The sequence below is a fragment of the Alligator sinensis genome, unplaced genomic scaffold (genome assembly GCF_000455745.1).
Source record: "Alligator sinensis unplaced genomic scaffold, ASM45574v1 scaffold109_1, whole genome shotgun sequence".
NCBI classification, from domain to species: Eukaryota; Metazoa; Chordata; order Crocodylia; family Alligatoridae; genus Alligator; species Alligator sinensis.
Window position 1 is genome coordinate 2,535,036 of NW_005841852.1, and position 15,486 is coordinate 2,550,521.

General features: G+C 39.2%; 1 protein-coding gene across 1 annotated transcript in view; it reads left to right on the forward strand.

Annotated features, from left to right (window-relative positions):
• Positions 1 to 15,486, forward strand: part of ADK (adenosine kinase) — a 563,842-nt gene that overhangs the window by 526,017 nt on the left and 22,339 nt on the right. The window contains exon 10 of the mRNA XM_014523581.2: positions 8,921 to 9,007. Coding sequence (XP_014379067.1) covers positions 8,921 to 9,007 — 87 coding nt within the window. The remainder of the gene's footprint in view (positions 1 to 8,920; positions 9,008 to 15,486) is intronic.

Below are 15,486 nucleotides of genomic sequence, written 5' to 3' on the forward strand. Positions count from 1 at the left end.
GGGTTTGGAGATGCCTTAGATAGGTGTTGGAGAAGGGAGGGATTGCTTTAAATATTGACCTATATTTTCTTGAAAAAACGTCTCATCTGTTAATATCTCAGTTCCAGCAATATTGGTAATGCAAGAATGATGTTGTAGCTGTGATGGTCCAGAAATTATGTGAGAGGCAAGGATTGCTTAGGATGATATCTTTTATTGGACCATCTATGAACTTGGATAGACTTAGACAAGCTTTTGAATGTAAGACATTCTTGAGGAAGAAAGTCTTGAATTCAAAAGCTTGTCTAAGTTTACCCAATTTCATAGTTGGTCCAATAAAAGATACCACCCTAAGAAATCTTTGCCTTCTAGTAATATTGTGTTTTTAAGTTTCTGTTTTGCAGTATTCTGAAAGCTAGAATATTTTAATCTATTGTTTGTATTGGGCTACATACTGTGAGAATGGGATATATTTTATGGCAGTATAAATATATATAAACAATAGACTTATATATCTTGTCTCTCTTTGTTAATTGAAATTTGCTTCATTGTAATGTGTTGGGGAGCTGAGAGATGCTTTCCCAGTGAGTGGAGTACAGTCACCTAACCCCATTGGCCAAGAATAGTACTCTGCAACACTTCTGCAGATTTTTAGTTGCTGGAGTCAGGTAATAGCAAAGAGATCTACCATAGAACATGCCCCTGTTCCCGAGTCCTGTTCACATGGCTGTTTGTTCCATAGCCAGTTGTTGGTTTTCCACTCCTAGGTGAATTTTGTCCTTGGATGCCCCCTTTTCAACACCTAGTAACACAAGGTAAGAGTTATGAATGTTCATTATCCTTCAAAAAATCCACCCAGTTTCATTTGATTTCACAGATCTATATGTAAGTGCTCTTATTTACACGTGGTAGCCTTAAGTTTTCTGTGCCTCAGTTTACACGACTGTAAAACAGGGATAACATTTACTGTCTCACAGAGTCTTCTGAATGTTAATTACTGAATGTCCACAAAGTGTTCTGAGGTCCTTTGTTGAATATCCCCTACTGTTATGACATTACATTAATGATTAGTGAATTGGATCTATAGGAATTCATCTTGCTCTCACCAGTTCTGACCAGCAGTGCCTTCTCATTTCATCCATCAATCACACAGATTCTGTCATATAGACCAGCAATTGGGCACACTTACAATTATAAACAAAAGAACAAGCAGAAAGATTGGCAAAAAGACAAAACTAGTCATAAAAAAAATTAAAGGTTTTGTTTTTCTTTTTGGTAAATACTAATTCTTTCCTGGCTGTCATCTGTGTCCTCCTCTCCTGGCTTGCACTTTCACTTCTCTGAAGCAGAGAGACAGCCTTGATTTTGTAGATGACAGATAAGATAAGTAATTAAACAACCTGATTAAGTTCTTTAAACTAACAGGTGAAAATTGGAAGTCTGGATGTTAACATTTATGATATCTTCATGCCTGTGATGTCTCTTTGTATGTGTATCATTACAGATGCATCTGTTTATAATTGCATAAACTGTGCTTTAAAAAAATGGTTCTGTGCCTATGTCCTTATTCCACTGACTTGTGACTTCTGAAGGGGAATATATTGTAGATTTGTCAGATCAAAACACACAGGGTTTAATGAAAGACAAAGTGCAAAATGAAAGACTTGTACAGGAAAAATTCTGAATCACCACCTAATTCTTGGCCTGAACCACCTCTGTAATAGGCTAGTTTTATGCTGGTGTTTCTTGATGGATTTCTTTGGAGCTCTGTTGGACTAAAACAGGAGTAACACTGGGGAATCAAGGAATATTGGATTCAGTAGGGAGTAACAAAATATTATTTAGGGTCTGTTTCCTGTGACCTCTCAGTTCTGTCTTCAGGTCCATTCTGATCATGTACTGTTTCAGTCAGTCAATTATAGTCCTTTGAGTTACAACAGGGTATTATCTGTATACGGTCAGAACTGGGTTCTTACTTAATATCTCATGCTTAAGCCTTCACACTCTTTTACTTTCTTCAGTCTACAACCTCTATCCTGGTTCAGGCAGAGACTGCAGGAAAGTGATTTAATTCTGAATGTTACCTTATGTCTTTAACAGCCATACTGATTTAGAGGAGTACATTTTCTGGCAGTTCAGTGGGCACAGTTGCAGCTCCCACTGAATAGCGTGCCTAGCGGGCAAGTGGCAGCACTCTTATAAGCTTGGAAGGTTTTTTCAACAGAGTTCACTGCCATTCTAAACTTTAAACATTGTGACGCATGCCAGAAAAATTCAGCAACTCTTTCTTTGGGGCAGTTTTTCCTAGGCATATATATATATTTATATAAGTATATATCTCATTTGAGCTGGACTAAGACAGACTGAACCATAACATCTTCCATTAACCTTCTCTTTCCTCTGTCATATGCACAGCATTATTATTTACTAGTTCAAAAAATATAGAGCCAAAAAACAAAACAGAACTTCTGCTTCTGACATTGGCGGTGAACTGGACAGAGAATGCCAAGGGTTAAGTGGCTCCCACACCATCTATAAAGTAAAGGAAACACATTTGAGTCTATAAAAACTCTACATGAGTCATTAGTGATTCTGTTAAAATTGTATTATTGTTGCAATCTGATGCAGAGGGTCTAACAGTGGCATAAATCAAGAGTTAATTCAAGTTGGTGCAATTAAACTGATCCGAGCAAATCCAGAATCAGGCATAGGTCCAGTGGTTAAATTCTAGGGCCAGGGAACACATACACGCGTGTGTAGTGTGCGGCACTGCAGACCTATCTGCAATGCCACATACCACATGCATGCAGGCATTCCCTGGCCCTAGAATTTAACCACTGGACCTATGCCTGATTCTGGATTTGCTCAGATCAGTTTAATGCCACCAACTTGAATTAACTCTCGATTTATGCCACTGTTAGACCCTCTGCATCAGGTTGCAACAATAGTAAAATTTTAACAGAATCACTAATGACTCATGTAGATCCTGGTGTCAAAAAACCCTGCGCCTAAAAAAAATGGGGTGGCACAGGTGACAGCAGCGTGTCACCCAAACTGGAGCCTGGCCAGCTGGAGCCATGCTCCAACTACCAGGCAAGCTCCCTGCTGCATGATTGCTGTGGCTGCAGCTCCCGGAGGGCCCCAGGACCCTGGGTAAGGCTGCTGGGCCCAAGCTTCCCCTACCCCACTCGGGAAAAGATGCTGTGTGCCAGAGTGCATGTGTATGGGCATTACCCAGGGACAGGTAGCAGCGGCACAATATGTGCCGCTGCTGTTTGACCCTAGAAAAATGCATGTTCCTGCTCGTGGGGACACACCCTAGGAATCAGAATGTGACTTCCGTTTGACACCATTAATAATACACTATGAACCAGACAAAGAGGTAGCTTATGTATCTGAGCAAGGATATAGGGAGATTGTCCTTGCATAGCTTCCCTGCTTCAGCTCTGCATATATGGTGAAGGGGAAAGCAGAGGGGGAAAAGGGGCTGTGCACAACCAATGCTTCATGTTTGAGGTGTGGGTCATGGAGCAGGCAGCCCCTTGGTTCCATTTCTTTTCTTTCTACAACATGCCAACCAGCAGGGCTAAACTGGGCTTGCTCCTGAGGCAGCATAGCTATACTCTGTGCCTTTTGCTAAGCTAACTGTAAATGGGCATATTAGTACAGTAGAGCAGTCTCCCATATTATTGTTGGTATTATTTCATTATTAATTATTTGGTTACCATTCATGTTGTACTACACATCTGTAAGGCAGTTTACAATAATTATGGCAAGAGCTGAATGAGATCAATAGGTAACTACGATTAACAACACTTTTAATTGCAATCTCAGATTGATCTATTCATAACATTCTTAGCTGTATCTGTGGGTTGCAACAAAACCCCCAAAAGCTAGTGTTAATAAAATACTCATTTTATATTTTTGTGTACTTCTAACCTACTGGTAGGATCCCAAATCACTCCTTAAATTATGAGCCTATAACTGCATAATTTAATTATGCTGACCTGCACAAACAAGCTCCTAATTTACACTGAGGGAAGTGAGAAGGGAATTAAGCCCTGTACAGCTATAGCACCAGTCTACACACTGATCAAAATTAGTGACAAAGAGTACAAGTGCTAGCAAGGAATAGCACAAACTTCTATTTACTCAAAAAAGTGCCAGGGAGTGTGTAAAGTCCATGCAGAGCATGCATCTGAAAGCCCCAGATTGTATATGCATGAATATCCATCAATCTGCCTTGGAACAAGCCTGCCAGGTTTGAAGACCGTCATTATAGTAGGTGAAGTATGTCTTACCAGAAGATTAGAGCACTGTGCCATTTCTGTGGATCCTTTATAGCTTTGGACATCACTATGCTGATATTGACGTGGGTATGACAATATCCACTTGAGTTACATAATACTTATATTCTTGTCTTGAGGGCAGCAGTGACATTGACTTCTCTCGTAACAAAAATGGAAGAAAATGCTATTACTCTGCTGATTTTAAAATATTTGTTAAAAGATAACAAGATTTTTTATCTTTTGTTTAAAAGATATCTTAGATGGAAGGATGTTGTGGGAGTCTGGAAAAAGGTGAGAGCTCAGGTTCTGCCCAGATGTTGTGGAGCTTATACTCGTCCCCCTATCTTCTTACTTCATCCCACCATAGCTGCCCAGAGCCATTGATTTGTTTCTGGCCTAAAGGTTCTGTTTTCTTCCTATTTTTCTCCCCTTCTTTTCCACCAATATAGCACCAATATAAAGAAAATTGGGGTCAGGGGGAAGGATTCTGTTTTAGAGTTGTTCTTATTTTAGGAAATTCAAGTTCACAAAATAAATATGAATATATGCTCCCACGCTGTCAGTATCTGTGTTTTCCATATTGGCCCATGGAGTTAAAGATGATTATTTTAGGAAGTAGATAGGTAATATTTTTGAGTTTTATTCCCTCCCCCCCCCTTTTTTTAATAGGAAGTTAAGGGCACTGTGACATGTCGCCCATAAGAGTTCTGTTACACGTAATTAAATGTAAGTTTACACATTTAATCTACTTTTAAGAGCAAGAGAGACTGGTAAATGACCCAGTTAAGGAAAGTACTCAGCCTAATTGGATGTAATGATTGCTTGCTGGTGTTTATTACTGTACTAAGAGTAGACGTGTAGTCTGTGATTCTAATTTGGTTTAAAGACAGACCTGTTGTATTTGCAGCTACCATCAGTGTTTGATTCTTTCAGCTGGCGTCATGCGTTCATTTGAGAACTTTTATCTGTGTGTGTTAGAGGAAGGATATTTTTGTTTTAATATTTTTCTCCAGCTCTACCTCCAGACTCCATGGTACCTGCAAAAATACATTCAGCTCTGCATACAATGTTTTTTTCCTAAAGAAAAGAAGCTGAATCCCGTATCCCTGTGTGCTTACTACAACAGTTAAGAGCAAATAGGATTTACCACGGAGGCTCTCTGTTACCAAGTGTCTTCACTATATGAGATGACAGCATCTGATAAAATGAGCTTGGGTTCAAAAACCTCATGCTATACATCTCTTATTTGGTTACTCTATAAGATGCAACCCTGTTTTCATATGAGGACAGTCCACTAATAATCTGATACTGATCACACTTAAACTATCAGTCTAAATAAGAAGTTGAAGACAATAGGGTTACACCAGTGTAAAGTCAGAATCAAGCCCTAAAACTCAGATTTCAGTGGTGTTCACTTATCAAACTTTGTTTAATTATGCATATTGCACTGCACACACACACAATCCTAGCTTTTCAAGAAATAATGCTCAAAAGGATGTGTTGTATTTAAATGTGTTTACCATAAACAATATTTGTTACTTTAAAATTGCACACTGGATGTTATGCCCAGAGGAGCAGCACTTGGATTTCAAAACACTTACGTAATTATTCTTTATTTCATAAACTCTCAGAATGATAAATGAAATCAGAACTGACTTTGAAAAGCAAGGTCACTGATGACCAGTGCTTAGCCAAGGTGTCTCAATGTTCACTATGATGGATTTGGGAGGTTTGTAATGTAATAGATCACACGCAAAAATGAAATTAAAGTAACATTAAACTCACAAAAGCAAGGAATTTCAGAATGGAGGCTTCTGCTTCATCCTTAATTCACCTTGTTGTGCCTGGTTATTAAAAAGCCCTGCATGAGCATAGCAAAGTAAATTACTGGGAGCCTTAACTGTAAATTACTTACTTTTTTGTGGGTTAAAGAAAAATCCTTAAGATCATATCAGTGTATTTTCATATATGTTGTTAATGATGATAACAGTAGGTTTAAACAAACAGGGAACAGCATAGCACTGTAGATCCAAGGAGGCGTTTGACTTTGTTATGTTAATAGCGGTGTGTATAGGAAAACTCATTTGCTGTATTGAACATCTCTAGTCTGTATAAGTATCAGCATCTTTACAAAGAAGTAGTACATACTTCAGAACTATGATAACCACCTCTGAAACCTCATCATCCTGTCTCACTTCACTGGAAATTATGTAAAGTTATAGAAGCAGGGAGAACAGAATGGATGACCCATATAGAGCTAGAAAACTGTAAAGGGTGAAATAGACCGATATCATCATGACTGAATTCATTGGTGCATTTATTTTTTAGAATATTTCACAGTTTCCTGTTGTTATATCTAGTGCAGAATGAATAGAACAGGCATGGGTAAATACAATGTATACTTAAGAATTCTAGAGGGAACTTAAGGAAGAAATCAAGATGCAGCAGGAAAAAAAAAGGAGGTGATGGTGGAAGTTTTTATTAATGTGAGTTTGCTTGAATAGAGAATTCTGTTTAATCCTGATCATTGCTTGTTTATCTAATTTGAAATACAACCCCTCTGCATTATTTCCTTTCTGTTCACATATACCCATATCCATATACAAGCAAGCATGTATGTACATATAGTTAATATGGGTCATCTGTGTGTGTGTGTGCGCGTGCGCGCGCGCATGTGCACACTTGGAGAAGGAGAATCTGCAACAACAAAACAGATTGGCTTATTGCAGTGTGACTTCAATAGATTTATCACTTTACTGATTGTTTTTGCATAATCTAGAGCAAAATGTGTTATCCTTCCTTATCAAATGGATGAATACACACTGCTTTCCTGGCAGAGTTCAATACAAGATCTTTGTTCCTTGATTTCCAATTCAAATGAAACCTGTTAAAAGTACTGTAAGGTGTAAAAAGCTTGGCTCTTGCAAGCTACAGTATGAGTACAACACAGCATTGAAGAGTAGGTTTCTAAATAGCTCTAATAACAGTGTAGAGAGGATGCCCTGAGTACGGACTAAAAACTGTTCTTTAATTGGAATATTTGTCTTCTGTTTCTTCATTACCCTTTTCTTTTTTTCCTTTGCCTTTCACTGATGGTTGTTGCTAATGCTCCCCTCCCCTCCTGGTGGGCCAGCCAACAGTTCCCTCTGGAGGCAGCATCATTATATCTGCCTGGTTCACTTAGTAGCAGATGGTGAAGAGCAGTAGAGCTGATACACTGCACTTCACAGAAACCAGAATCCTTCTGGTCCCTCTTCAACATACAGAGGCTTGCCTGATTTGAGACTGAGAATTCTATGTACTCTTCCCAACCTGAGTTTTCTTGTTTGCAAATGTGTGTTGGACAAGTACCTTGTACCTTTTTGTGATCTACTTTCTAACTGATTAATAGAAAAATTAAACATGTGCAACTTTTATATATTGTAAAAACTATTTGTTATGTTACTTCTATTTTTACCAAAAATTAAAGGGAGAAGACAGCTCTGATGGTTTTCAATTTCAGTGGCTGACAGGCTTTTCTTTCGGTATCATTACTGTCTGCCAAAGGACAATCTGTTTGCTCTGAGACAGTTTTAATGTGAACTGACTACCAGAGGCAGAACTTCCATTGGCTCTTTTACAGGGGTAATTTACACTTTAACAAGGTATTGTGACAAGGTGGTAATTATATTTTTATCACGTCATTATGAGACTGCCACCTGGAAAGCCCTAGCTGATTAATTAGTGGCATATATTAAATTTATAACCCTAGAACTCTAAAGTTATCATACCTAAGTGGTGTAATTATATTAAGTTGTGGTGTGGCAGTGAATTGGTGCAGATGCTCTATATCCCCCTATTTAAATAGGTCTTATGGGTGCCAGTAGAGGGCAGGGAGCTGCAAAAGAGGAAAGACATTACAAAGAGAAATGTTAATGTTGCTAGAGGTTTTGAAACCAAGTCTAGCATGGCCAGCAGTTCCTAAAGCCCTTTCACAGATGCATATTTTTAAAGAGATGCCATTTCCCAGTATTTTAGTACACCTCAACACCCACCCAAGAAAACTCAAGTATTAGTTTTTTTCCTTTGTCCCATATGTTTATTATTTCAAGCATTTCTTGTTCATTTAAGCTTTTCCAACTCAGGTAACTGTAAGTATTCCTTATTGTACATGCTACTTCTGGAGGGCTAGGTTGGCTGTTCTAGAGATTGCATCACCTGTCTGTGACTGGCAGGAAGGAGTAGTTTTGGAGAGGGTTTTTTCTCCATCTCTTCATCTGACATTCTTCTCTGAATCAGTTAACCTCTAAAGGCGCCATCCTGCCCTACATTCTGCCTACCTTCAGACTAACAGAGCTACCCACCTCACTGTTAATATGTCCATTTATCTTCTTGTGTTTTTTCATTGTCTCAGGGCTGCTGCTTTTTTTTCTCTCTTCTTCAAAATTGAGAAGACAAGAGGGGCAATAAAGCTGAAAATGTATTGAGTAAATTGTTCACAGCAAATATTTTGATCATGTTTATCTACATATAGTTATAAAATGAATAAGTAACCAGTTTAAGTTGTTGAATACTAATGTTCAGAATCTAATTTTTTTATAATGATCAACTTTCACCATGTTCCAAACTCCGTTTACAGAGAACTGATATTTTCTTTTCTCCTTCCTTTGTAGAAAATGAAGTAACTTCTTTTCCAGTCTTAGTGAGTGACCAGAGTGAAATTGTTGATACCAATGGAGCTGGAGATGCATTTGTTGGAGGTATTGATAACTTACTTTACTTTCTTGTTTGGAAGTTATTCTATTATTGCCTGTTTATACAACATGCCCTTTTTGGTTTAGAGTTTCAAATTGTTCTTTAGAATAGATTTTGTTCTTTTCAGGCTTTTGATTCAAATCCTGAGATTCTGTGTTTTCACCAAGTGTTAATTCTCTCAGGAAAAAAATGTGTTCTATGACTTTAAAGATAATATGTGATTATGCTATACCCTGGTTGTTTTCACGAGATTAATTGTTTCTGTCAGAATGTTGCATAAACAAGCTGCATCAAATACACTATATACTGCATGGAAATCCCTCCTGGCTTAAATGTTAACACATTGTTGTTCTTTAAAACAGGTTGTGGTGAATATTAAACAGCATGTTAATAATTAAATGTAATGCTTCTGATCATGTCATTCTTGTCAGAACATCAGCTTTCACTACAGGTATTTGGACTTTTAAAAAAAGTATAAAGGGTTAATTTTTTATTTTAAACTAGACAAGAAAAATATCTGGCACAGTTTAATATCCATTTGCAAACTTACTATTTTTTGGCATGAGCTCTAAAAAAGTGAGGGTGTTATGTCTATGCCTGTTTTTAAAATGTCTCAGTGTAAGCCAAAAGCAAGTAAGTCCAAAAGTTCCCTTGTTGATTGTAACTTTCATGTAGTGCAGTGATATACAATTATATACTGAAGGGTTTCAGATTCACTAAGTAGTAGTTGTAGGGTGCCTCCACTTTTTCTAACTTACATGAAACATGAGCAAAGGAACTTTATAAATGGAATCACAGGCTTAATTGTGCAGTAATAAGTAGAGTAATAAACTCTTGTAAGATAAATTGTGTTACCTGAGTTAAGGCTGAAGAATTGGGCCCAAAACTCATCCCTACTTAGCATAACACTTAAATTTATTATTAACTTTCAGTATGTGCCTAAATCCTGTTGAAATTAGGTATGATACTACGTGAATGCATAAATTGTTTCTTGGATCCAAGAAATAGAAATGGAAAAGAAAAGTTAGGTCAGGTTACCCATTATCTCATCAGTGCAGCTTTACCCCCTTTCTGTTGTTCCTAAATAGCACACAGGCGTTTCTTCAGCACATGACTATATTTGAACCACTAAGTAACAGTGATCATAACACGTATAGTTTTTTAAATGCTTGTTCTTGTGTGTACACATGCATTTAATGTGACTGAGATTAGAACATTCTTACCAGTGGTTTCAGCAGGCTCAGTTTCTCATCATGAAAATGAAATAACATTTTTGCCAAATTCAGTCTAAGATCTTTGGGTCTAGTGGGTAGTGCTCAAGGGATCCGCATGAAAGATTCTAGCTAAACCTTACCTGAGCAAGAAGCTCATATGCTTAAGAGTCTGCTGTTCCAGACTCTGTATTACATATAATTTCCTAAAATGAGTGTGCAATGCTGTAAGCTGAAAATCTGCTCAAGCCATAAGTCAGATAGAAAGTTATGATACTGACATGCTCACCTTGAGTAAGTCAGCCATAAAAACATATTATCAAATTGAAGAATAGCAAGAAAATTAACCTCATGTGGAGTAAAAGGAGGTGCTTTTTTACGAGTGACTGCATGAACTCAAGAAAGCAAAGACAACTTAAGTAACTGCTTATAGGACATCATTAGTGGAATCCCACAACATGTCATTTTCTTTGTCAGGGATGGATTGAATACCAGGGATGAGCTAAGCCAGGGGTATCAAGCTCATCTGAACCTGCAGGCCAGATGAGGGTCTCTGGGCTGGTCTGCAGGCTGGCCTAGACCGGACCAGGAGCATAGAGTCATAGAATTATAGAAAATTGGGTATGGAAGGGACATCAGAAGGTCATCTAATCCAACCCCCTGCTCAAACCAGGACCATCCCCAACTAGATCATCCCAGTCAAGGCTTTGTCTAGCTGGGTCTTAAAACCTCCAAGAATGGAGAGTTCACAACCTCTCTGGGTATAACATGTTCCAGTGTTTTGCCACCCTCCTAGTGAGAAAGTTTTTCTTAATATCTAACCTAAATTTCCTTTGCTGCAACTTGAGACCATAGCTCCTTGTTCTGTCATCTGCCACCAATGAGAACAGTCTAGATCCATCCACTTTGGAACCACCCTTCAAGTAGTTGAAGGCTGCTATTAAATCCTTCCTCATTCTTCTCTTTTCCAGACTAAATAAACCCAGTTCCCTCAGTCTTTCCTCATAAATCATATTTCCCAGCTCCCTAACCATATTGTTACCCTAACCATTTTCATTGCCATTTCCATTGACTGACTCCATGTGCATCGCCTGCAGTGCTGGGTTCAGCCCATGTGCTGCATGCAACAGGCACCAGTCCTGGGGCTCACTGTCCACAGATGCGGCCCCCACTCCCACCCCATGTGTTGCATGCAGTGCTGGGTAACCTACATACCACAGGCGGTGTGTAATCCATGCTGTCCCCCCATGCAATGGTGCAGTGCCTCCAGCACCAGGTCTAGCCCACATGCTGCATGCAGAGACCCACAGACTGGATCATATGGCTCCACGGGCCTTATGTTTGTTCCCCCTGGTCTAAGCAACACCATTGGCGTTTGCAAGATTTGTTCATACAGTGGCAATGGAGAACAGCTTGTGCAAGAGGCATAACAGTGTGACCAGGCACACAGAGCAGTGGCCACAAACAGGGAAGCCTCTGGGTGCTGCAGCATTCCCAGGTTGGCACCCTGGCTGGCTGTTTCAGTTACCCAATCCTAGTTATGCCACTGACTCATGGAATTTTCAAAATTTACCTGCAAAAACCAAGAAAATCAGTACCTCCAGACTTATAGCCCCCCAAAAAAATAGAATTTGAAGATTCCAGACATAATGAATTTAACTTTGGTGTCCATCTTACAAAATGAATCAACAAGTTATCCATTTTTACTGGTCATGGATTCCATTTTTGATGAAGTAGAAAAAGGTTGGTGGGACTATCAGCAATGCATATGAAAAGACAGCTAGCAACTTAGTTGGGTTTTTCAAATGTAGGATAGAAGTCTAGGTCACCAAGACCATATGAGATGCTGTCACCAAAAGGAAATAGGCAAACCTGCATCTCCTCAATACTTATGGGCAAAAGGACTATAATGAGCAAAAGACATACATGTAGAAAGGTAAATGGGTACAATGATCTGCAAAAACAGGCTAACAAACATATATATTAATAGGCAGACCCAGGAAGCAAAGACATATGCCAAAGAAGTGATAAAACAAACCTTTTCCAAACCACAAAAAGGCTTGCAGGTGGCTGGTCATTGCTGCCATGGTTCAGTAAAAGGCAAACATGGAAATAGATTCACCAAGACAGAAGAACAAATAAAAAGATGGGTCAAGCATTTTTTCTTTATATTAAACAAGCCTTCCCTGAAACAATATAGGCAGGATAGAAGAACTTGATGTTAACTGCAAGAAAATCACTTTGTTTGAACTCAAAGCAGCTGTCAACGAACTAAAGAAGTATAAGGCAGCAGGCCAGGATAAGTAACTGCAGATCTCCTCAAAACAGTCAATGAAGAAAACATGAAAATGCTATAGCAACTCCTCTACTGAGTATGGAGGAGAAATCCAACTTGAAAGCCTGGAGAAAACACACCATCATAAAATTACCTAGGGGTAGACAATTGAGTGACTGTAGAAACTTGCCTGGGATCACTCTGCTGGCAGGCCCAAGGAAACTCGTGTACAGTGGTACGGAAGAGAATCTACAGTGCTGCTATTCAACATCATTGGGCAAATCAAAAAATGGTAGCTACCCCTTATCTTATATTTGAATGACTCCTGGAAAAGCTTTGACAACATAAAGATTTCCCTGTGGCAGATACTGGAAATCTACAGGTACCCTTGTAATATTATCCAGATCTTTCCAGAATGTTTGCCAAGATACCATATATACTGAAAATGAACTAATAGCTAAGGCCAGAGTAATGGGCCATCAGTTAGATGAATTCCAGCTGCTCCTGGCAGGAAGGACATTTCTAGAGGATTCTGAGACTCATGAGGAACTAGGACAGTGTTGATGGTGGGGGTGGTGAATGGGTGTTAGGATTGGCTTGGGGGTATTCAGGGAACTATCTTGGAGACCAAAAGGGATCTTTGGATTATCCCAGGCCTAGGGAGTGGCCAGGTACCCAGCAGTCAGGTCAGCTGGCAGGATCAGCAAGAAGGCAGATCTGAAAATACTGGTAGGACTCTGGGAGACTAAGTGGTAGCCAGATGAGAGATTTCTGCCTCCAGACTTTACAGTCAGTTTTTCTTCTATCATTCTTTTCTCCTATATAATAAATGGTTTGTTGGATTTTTTCCTCCTTATTGATTTCCTGTGGTGAAGAGTAATATTCCAAGCTAATCCCATTCTATAGAAAGGGGTACCTAAAATTCCCAGGGGAAGCCACTGGGAGCTGGCATACATTCCCTTGCTGCAGCTCTGTGGTCTGGTATGAGGTCAGTGGACATGAGGCTTGAGAGGATAAGGAGTATCACAAGGCAAACCTTGGTCTGTTCCTTGGGACCAACAGCAGGGAGAAACTTGGGACTCTAGGTGTATCCCATGAATGGGTTTGTGATAGTGCCATGCTGGATATTCAGAATAAAGGGTCAGCTGAAATAAAGAATGTTCAAATCTTGGAGTAGGCATAACAATCCCCGGGAATACATCTGCAAGAAATACACATGAGAAGGTGGCTCCCAAAACTATTTCTACGTTCTGTCAATCCTCCTCTTCACCTACCTCTCAGAATATACCACTTGATCTGGGGCACGAGAGAGAGAAAATGTTGCGGCTTCCCTGCATGTGGCAGAATGACAGGTGGCTGTCTGCCTTGGAAAAATGTAATTGTGGCAGGTTCAGCCCATTCTATCTGACAGTAATAGCAAGCCTACAAGGAAAGTTTACATATTCAAATAGAAAAGTATCAGGTGTAGTATGATCAGACCTCTCCCATCATGGTTCCTGAACACACTGGACTATATGTGCTTATTGAAATCTGTGGCATTCTCCTTTAAATCTCTTGACATCTATTTAGTGTCTCTCGGTTTCCAGTATGTAATGTCACTGTATTCACTTATTCAAGTCACAGCAAGATTTCTAAAAAGATGTATGAGACAATTTTAATCAGTCTTGAAGCTGACACCATTGTGGGATTATTTCATAGTGCTTATGGCCTTAATGAACGCTCCATTTAAGATGTTTGCCTCACATTCATTTTTTTCACCAGTTTGTGAGTGTTGCCCTTCTTATAGCCATCATATCAGATAACAGGGTAGTGGAACTGAGAGCTCTTCTGTCCGACCTTCCCTATACTATATTGCATCACCATAATGTGTTGCATAAAGAACACCCAAAAATTCTTTCCAAGATAATTGCAGAGTTGCTATTAATAAAGTTAGTTGCCTACTTTTATTCTTTCCCAAAACTCCCATGAATCTTGAAGAGATGAAGCTACATAACTTAGATATCAGGGAGGTTTTGACCTTTTTTTTTTTTTAGGAGGTGGCGCCCTTCATACTATTTATCTCAGAATTAAAGGTGACATTTTTCACTCAGAGATTCTCCAAGTGGGTCTCTGGGGAAGGGAGGGCAGCAGGGGGGCTTTCATGGTGGACATCTGTTACAGGCATCCAAAGCAGGAAGAAGACGTGGATGAAGCCTTCTTTAAACAACTGAAAGAAGCTTCCAAATCTCAGGACTTGGTTCTCTGGGAGGACTTTAATTATTGGGGTATCTGCTGGGAGGGAAACACAGCAGTGCACAAACAGTCCAGCAGATTCCTGGAACGTGCTAGAGATAACTGTTTGATATAGATGGTAAAGAGGCCAAGTAGCAAGGGAGCTCTTCTTGATTTTACTCCTTACAGACAAAGAAAAATTAGTTGAGTATGTAAACCTACAAGGTAACTTGTGTGACAGTGACCGTGAAATGATAGTAGTTCAAGATTGTAAATGGGGAAAGGAAGGAGACCAGTTGAATAAGGACACTGGGCTTGAGAAAAGCAGACTTTAGTAAACTCAGACACTTGACACTTGACTGGGATGGTTTAGCGATGATCCTGCTTAGAGCTGGGGGCTGGACTAAATAACCTTGTGAGGTCTCTTCCGGCTCTGCTTTCATATACTATATTTTACTTTGTTTTGAACACTGACATCAGAAAATATCAGGCTATATTCTATTAAGGTTTCAGTACATGAAGTAGCTGAACAGATGCAAAAATGTATGAATTCTCATTAAAATAGGCTGCTGTTCTGGAAGTTATGGCATAAGCAAAAGATATACTTATCATTAAAGGAGGCACCAGGGAGATTGTGGGAATTAAATAACAACAGTTCATTTTTCTGCTCCAGAGAAATTCAGTAGTACTGAAAAGTAGCAGTTGTAAATTCACAAAAGGGAGGATTTTTTTTCATCCATTGCATAATTAACTTACGGAACTCAGTGCCAAGGTATTGAAACTAAAA